Below are 7,871 nucleotides of genomic sequence, written 5' to 3'. Positions count from 1 at the left end.
GCATACGACAGGGAAGGAAAGGAAAACAGACTATAGCCTGATGCAGCTTTAAATATAGTTTGTGTCACTTATTTTTCTTCTTCTTTTTGCCTCCAGGGTTATCGCTGGGGCTCAGTGCCAGCACAACAAATCCACTGCTCCTGGCGGCCATTTTTTCCCCATTTTGTTGCACAGAATAGAGAGAAATTGAAGTGAAGTGACCACACACACACAGGTGGGGAACCAGGGGCTCCTTGCATGGGTCCTTGAGCTTGGGTCCATGGGTACATGTGCTTAACCCGGTGTGCCACCGCTCAGCCCCTCTTCTCCTCCTCCTTTTTTTTTTTTTTAATCAGAGCACAGCTCATCTCTAGCTAACTCTGGTGTGGGGAACTGAACCTGGGCCCTTGGGGCATCGGACATTAGAGTTTTATTGCATAGCCATTATGCCATCTCCCTTACCCTTATGTCACTTTTTCTATGACACATTATAAACATTTTTTTCCAAAATATTTCATCATTTAATAATGTTTAAGAAATAATGACGGCTATTTTAGAAACGAGGGCACTCAAACACTGATCTATTCATAGTTGCCACACAACTGTAGAGGCTTACATCAAATGGAAAAAAGACAGCACAGAAGGCCACTCCACAGAAAGCTTCAGAAAACTCCACCTCTAGAAAGCAGGTCAAGTGGATTCAAAGATCTGAGTGAATACACAGGTCTCAGTGGAAGGGAAGCAACATAAAGTCTTTTGCTGAGGAATACAGTCTATATATGAGAAAAAAAATTCTCCTCAGAATGGGAAAGCTTGCCTCCCGTGCTGGGTTCAGAGACGGGTCCTGCTCATTTGAACTGGTTGTCAATCAGGGTCCCCTTCATCTTCGCTTTCTTGGCTTCAAGTTCAGCCTGGAGAGGGAGAAACAGCAAGTGATCTGCTTTCTTACCGTCCTCCCTTACTCTGCCCATCCAGATACTCTCCCTTCAGGGTCTCTTGTTTATTCTTATTGATAGGAACAGAGAGAAATTGAGAGGGGAGAGGGGGCTTCAACTACTTGAACCTTAAACCTGTGTGGTCAGTAAACTACTTATCAGTCTTTGGCCAGGGAGTTAGCATAGTGGTCAGAAAAAGGACTTTCATGCCTTAGGCTCCTAGGCCCCAGGTTCAGTCCCAAGCACCAACACAAGCCAGAGCTGACCAGTGCTTTCAAATAAAAAAAATAATAATAGGGGATCGGGCAGTAGCACAGCAGGTTAAGCGCACATGGCACAAAGCACAAGGACCGGCTTAAGCCCCCAGATCCCCACCTGCAGGGGGGTGTCACTTCATGAGCGGTGAAGCAGGTCTGCAGGTGTCTATCTTCCTCTTCCCCCCTCTGTCTTCCCCTCCTCTCTGCATCTCTCTGTCCTATCCAACAACGATGACATCAATAACAACAACAATAATAACTATAACAATAAAATAACAAGGGCAACAAAAGGGAAAATAAATAAACATTTTTTAAAAAATAAATAATAATAAATCAAAGCTTTTATAGCAATTTGACTGCATAATAATAAAAGCTCAGAATTTTATTTTATTAACTACAAATGTGATCTGGACAAATTAGGCTATTTTGAACAAGCAGGAGGCATTGATGCTTCACAGCACAAAGGGTGCTGAGGACTGCTTTAGATCACTGCGGCAAGGGAAAGCAGCTCACAAGACCTGTCATCTGTCCCTAAAAACTCCTCTCCAGACAATTGAAGACACTGGTGTTTGGAAGCAGGACAATGTAGTTGTGCACGATTTTAACTTAATACTTTAAGAATTATCAAAAACTAAAGGCACAGTGAGTTATAGGAGTGCAGACTCTAAGAGGAGTCCAGGAGGGATGCAAGAAACCATAGCAGTGACTTAATGGTGAGGGCCCAGCGCTGGTGCACCCTGTTGAACATACATATTACTCTGCGTGAAGATACAAGTTCAAGTTCCCAGTCCCCACCTGCATGGGGGAGCAGTGTGGCAGGTGTCTCTCTTTCCCTCTCACTATAAAACAACAGCAACAACAGTAACAAAAACACTATCAAGAATAGTAGAGCCATCATGTAAGCACTGACAACCCTGGTGGCAATAAAAAGAGAGAGGGGGAGTCGAGCAGTAGCGCAGCGAGACAAGTGCACATGGCGCAAAGTTCAAGGACTGGCGTAAGGATCCCGGTTCAAGCCCCCGGCTCCCCACCTGCAGAGGAGTCACTTCACAGGCGGTGAAACAGTCTGCAGGTGCCTATCTTTCTCTCCCCCTCTCTGTCTTCCCCTCCTCTCTCCATTTCTCTCTGTCCTATCCAACAATGACGACATGAATAACAATAACAATAACTACAACAACAATAAAAATCAACAAGGGCAACAAAAGGGAAAATAAATATTAAAAAAAAAAGATATGATATGAAATAAAAAGAGAGAGGAACAGCTGGTGGTGTACCTGGTAGAGTGTATGTATTACCATGCTTAAGGACCCAGGTTCAAGCCTCTGGTCTACATCTGTAGAGGGAAAAGCTTCACAAGCACAGAAGCAATACTCTTTCTTCCTCTCTCTGTCTCCTACTTCCCTCTTGATTTCTCTGTCTCTATCCAATAAATAAATCAAATAAGGGCGAGGGAGATAGCACAATGGTTATACAAACAGACTCTCATGCCTGAGGCTTCTAAGTCCCAGGTTCAATCCCCTGCACCACCATAAGCCAGAGATGAGCAGTGCTCTGATGTTTTTTTTTTTTCTCTCTCTCTCTGAATCTCTCTCAAAAATAAAATATTTTTAAAAAGAATTAATTTTAAAAAAAGAATGTTGGGGATCCGACTTCCGGAGGCGGAGCTACGAGCAGCAGATAGCTTTCTCTCCTCTCCTCTCCTCTCCTCTCCCAGATCAACTAGGAATACCAAAGGAGACCACCCGGACCGAAACAAGACAGGACTAGAATGACCACAGGAACCCAGTAAATAACCCGTGAGTACAAACACGCGTGGCTGGTGACAGAGAGGAGAGAGGGGCCTAAGGAGAGATTAAGTGACTGCTAACAGTTCAACAGTTTGTCAGTGGAGACACCACCTCCAGTCTGCTCCACAACAAGGGGACAGCTGAAGGGAGGAAAGGACTCCCCAGAGACTCACCAAGTGCAACTCTGAGTCTCCATTGCTACTACCCTCAGAATCTGGAGCAGCAACAGGGAGGGACACCAGGGGACAGAGATCTAACCAGGAAACTCAGGAGAAGACCTATACCTCATGGCATAGCTGAGGGGCTGTGAAAGTCCCTTTGCATAACCACTGGATTATCTCTGCCACACCCTGCTTTATCTCTTGGTCAGGAGTCAGTGATTAAGCTAAGAAGGCTATTGATAGTTTAAAAGCCCTCAGGCTCCCATAGCCTACAGGGAAGAAAAAAAAAGAGGCTTTTACACCACTGAGCTCCAACTCAGGGATTGAAAAAACTGTTAACTTCCACCACGGTAAAACCTTTAATTAAATTACTTAGACACAAGTCAATCCAGGCAATAGTGATCAATAATTTGAAAAGTACTGATAAAGGGAACTCATAACATAATATATAAAATGGTTAAAACAACAAGAAAAAATATTGGAGACTCGAACCAGGACAAGAGTCCAGCTAAAAGTCCTCCAGAGGGTGAAGCACAAAACAACGAGTTCAACATCCAAACATTAGCTAAGGAAATAATAACAGGAGTGAGTAAAGAATTTGAAAAAATTGTAATCAGAAATGCAGGAACAACAAATGAGAATATGGAAGAAAATTCTAATTATCTCATGGTTATTAGACAGCTGAAAGCTGAAATCGCTGAGCTAAGAAGGCAACTAGCTGAACAAGCTAAAACAGTATCAGAGCAGGGCAACAAAATAGATGAACTCCAGAAAGCAGTAGAGGGCAGAGACAATAGAATCTATGAGGCTGAAGACAGAATTAGCAAGATTGAGGATGAATTAGAGACAACTAAAAAAGAAATAAGAGATTTCAAAAAGAGATTAAGAGATGCTGAAAACAACAACAGAGTCCTATGGGATGACTTCAAAAGAAACAATATACGCATTATTGGCTTACCAGAGGAAGAAAGAGAAGGAGAGGAAGAAAGCATTCTCCAGGCCATAATAGCTGAAAATTTCTCTAGTCTAGACAACACCAAAGACATAAAGATTCAAGAAGCCCAGAGGGTCCCAAACAGAATTAACCCAGACCTAAAGACACCAAGACATGTCATACTTAGAATGGAAAGGAATAAGGATAAAGAAAGGATCCTCAAGGCTGCAAGAGAAAAACAAAGAGTCACCTACAAAGGAAAACCCATAAGATTAGCAGCAGACTTCTCCATACAAACACTAAAGGCCAGAAGAGAATGGCAAGATATCTATTGAGTACTCAATGAGAAAGGCTTTCAGCCAAGAATACTATATCCTGCTAGACTGTCATTCAGACTAGATGGAAGCATCAAAACCTTCTCAGACAAGCAACAGTTGAAGGAAGCAACCATAACCAAGCCTGCCCTGAAAGAAGTTCTGAAAGGTCTCCTATAAACAACCAGACCACCACAAATAGGACATATATCAAAACACTCTAAAACTCTACAAGAATGGCGTTAAAATATCTTCAATCTTTGATATCAATAAATGTCAATGGCCTGAATTCACCTATTAAAAGACACAGAGTAGGAAGATGGATCAGAAAACACAACCCAACAATATGCTGTCTACAGGAAACTCACCTAACTCAACAAGACAAACACAGCCGATCTTGGATGGATCTTGAAAAAATCATGTTGAGTGAAATAAGTCAGAAACAGAAGGATGAATATGGGATGATCTCACTCTCAGGCCGAAGTTGAAAAACAAGATTAGAAAAGAAAACACAAGTTGAACCTGAAATGGAATTGGAGTATTGCACCAAAGTAAAAGACTCTGGGGTGGGTGGGGAGAATACAGGTCCATGAAAGATGATGACATAGTGGGGGTTGTACTGTTAAATGGGAATCTGGGGAATGTTATGCATGTACAAACTATTGTATTTACTGTTGAATGTAAAACATTAATTCCCCAATAAAGAAATAAATTATTAAAAAAAAAGAATGTTGGGCGGGGGTAGATAGCATAATGGTTATGCAAAAAGATTCTCATGCCTAAGGCTCCCAAGTCCCAGGTTCAATCCCCTGCACCACCATAAACCAGAGCTGAGCAGTGTTCTGGTGTTTCTCTGTGTGTTTTTCTCTCTCTGTATCTCTCTCAAAAATAAAATAAATAAAATACTTTAAAAAAAAAGAATGTTAATAAATCAAATAAAAAGAGACAGGGTTGGGGAGCTAGCATAGTGGTTCTACAAAAGCCCACTATTAATCACAGATTTTTAAATGATATATGAGAGAGAGAAAGCAGCATTTATTTATTTATTTATTTATATTTATTGTTTATTTTTTTGTCTTTGTCTTTTTTTTTTAATTTAAGAAATGAGACATTAACAAAACTGTAGGATAGGAGGGGTACAACTCCACCCAATTCCTGCCACCCGATCTTCATGTCCTATCCCCTCCCCTGATAGCTTTCCCATTCTCTATCCCTTTGGGAACGTGGACCCAGGGTCACTGTGGGTGAAAGCAGAATTCCTAAGCCCCTCTCTTGGCACTGCCGATTTGCACTGCCACATGCTCTCATACCCTGGGAGCATGCTCGTGAACCTATCCTCAATTCCTCACCTCCCCCGTCCTCAACGGCAGATGCAAATGTCCTTCTAATGAAGGCCACCTAACATGTACAATCATCTGGGGCCCAGAAGCCCTGGTGTGCACTCTAGAGCGGGGTCGAGTGCCAGTCACGCCCTAGGATGGGAGATCCAGACCACTAGGCCCGGCTACTCACCAGCTCCTGCAGCCGTCTCTTGCTCATGCCTTTGCGCTCCAGTTGCTTTTCAATCACTTTGGCATTCTGTGCGTAAGAGTCAGCCACTTCCCTCTGGGGGAGAAAAGAAGCAGCAGGGGTAAAGCAGCAGGCTCCCCAGTGAGGGCTGAAGCAGGGGTTCACCCTCCTCTGACTGTAAAGGGAGCACTGAAATGGTGAGATTCTGCCCCCTTTCTAAGCTCTGTCTTCCCCAAAATCCAAGAGTTCGGGTTTCAACAGCAATCTTTTTTTTTTTTTTAAGAGCTGACAGCATCTCTCCATAAATATTATTATGGTGATTATACTATAGAGCTCACTGCTTCTGCTAAGGACAGACTCACAAACCATCAGGACAGAACTGTAAGGGACTAGGAATTGTCCTGAGTAATATCAAGAGTTCTTCAACTGAAACTGGAGGAAGGATCTGTTCTCTAAAACGTTTCCCCCCAAAATGAAGGCTGCGGGGGATGAGTGCTGGGGAGATAGCACAGTGATTCTAAAGAAAAAAGAAATAAAAAAATCTCATGCCTGAGGAACCAGAGGTCCCAGGTCCAATCCCTAGCAGTACCAAAAGCCAGAGCTAAGCAGTGCTCTGGTTAAAAAAAAAATTATACTGGGGGCCGGGCGGTAGCACAGCGGGTTAAACACACGTGGCGCAAAGCACAAGGACCAGCTTAAGGATCCCGGCTCCCCACCTGCAGGGGAGTTGCTTCACATGCGGTGAAAGCAGGTCTGCAGGTGTCTGTCTTTCTCTCCTCCCCACCCCCACCCATCTTCCCCTCCTCTCTCAATTTCTCTCTGTCCCATCCAACAATGACAACAATAATTGTAACAATACCACTGATAAACAACAAGGAAGGGCAACAAAAGGGAAAAAATGGCCTCTAGGAGCAGTGGATTCATAGTGCAGGCACCGAGCGCCCAGCAATAACCCTGGAGGCAAAAAAAATTATATTAATACTAATAAAGCAATGTTAAGTGGAAGCTGGACAGTGGCTCACCTGATTGACTGCACACACTACCATGTGCAAGGACCCAGGTTCAAGCCCCCAGCCCCCACCTACAGGGGGGATGCTTTACAAGCGGTGAAGCAGGTCTATAGGTGTCTCTCCTTCTCTCTGTATCAAATAAAATAATCCTAAATTTTTAAAAAGCCATGAAAAATCCACTTCCCTGAGAGGCAGGGAAACTGGAACTCAGACAGGCCTGCAGGTGGAGGCCCTAGCTGCTGCACAGTTTTGAGGCTCTACTTCCTAGAATCTCCTTCTGTTCTTCTCACCTGTCCCCCCAACCCCCCGCCCAGTCAGGTCCCCCCCTCAAGCCCACTCCCTGAAGAGCAGAAGCACTTACCGCCTCGATCTCCTCTTCTTCCTCATCAATCGTGGACACAGTGACGGAGCTGAACTTGCCCATGTCTTTGGTCCGTTTGGTCATCATCACCTGGAGTCACAGGAAAAAAAGAATCAGCCTCCGTCGCTGCAAGAGGCTCTCTGGTGCCGTGGGAGCAAGTGGAAGGGTGTTATGTGTGTGCAGGTTTAAGTGCATGTGTCCTCGGGGGACTGAGGAGGTCACTAGGGGAAGTTACCCACCTCTTTAGGACAGACAGGTCGGCATATCTTTTGAAAAAATATTTTATTTATTCATTTGTGGGTAGAGACAGAGTCATTGAGAAGGAAAAGGGAGACAACAAGAGAGAGAGAGAGAGAGAGAGAGACCACCTGCAGCACTGTTTCACTGCTTATAAAGCTTTCCGCCCCACAGGCAGGGACCAGGGGGCTCAAGCCTAGGTACTTGGGCACTGTAACATGTGCACTCTACTGGGTATGCCACCCTTCAGCCCCATCTTCCCCCCTCCCCCAATGCAGGTAGAAAGAGGGAGAGACGCCAGAACACCAGAGCTTCCTCCTAAACTGTGTTGGAGCTTGAACCGGGGCTGTACACGGGGCAAGGCACACGCCCTACCCCAGCAAGCTC

General features: G+C 44.3%; 1 protein-coding gene across 2 annotated transcripts in view; it reads right to left on the bottom strand.

The window, feature by feature from the left end:
* Positions 1-543: 543 nt before the first annotated feature.
* The window catches only part of STEEP1 (STING1 ER exit protein 1), a 29,616-nt gene continuing 22,288 nt past the window's right edge, over positions 544-7,871 (bottom strand). For both annotated transcript variants that reach the window (XM_007536413.3, XM_060182623.1), the window contains 3 exons: positions 7,248-7,337; positions 5,880-5,972; positions 544-890 (listed from right to left, as the gene is read on the bottom strand). In XM_007536413.3, coding sequence (XP_007536475.1) covers positions 828-890; positions 5,880-5,972; positions 7,248-7,337 — 246 coding nt within the window. In that variant the 3' untranslated portion in view covers positions 544-827. The remainder of the gene's footprint in view (positions 891-5,879; positions 5,973-7,247; positions 7,338-7,871) is intronic.

This window comes from Erinaceus europaeus, chromosome X, assembly GCF_950295315.1.
Source record: "Erinaceus europaeus chromosome X, mEriEur2.1, whole genome shotgun sequence".
Classification (NCBI taxonomy): Eukaryota; Metazoa; Chordata; class Mammalia; order Eulipotyphla; family Erinaceidae; genus Erinaceus; species Erinaceus europaeus.
This window is presented reverse-complemented; position numbering and strand designations above follow the sequence as displayed.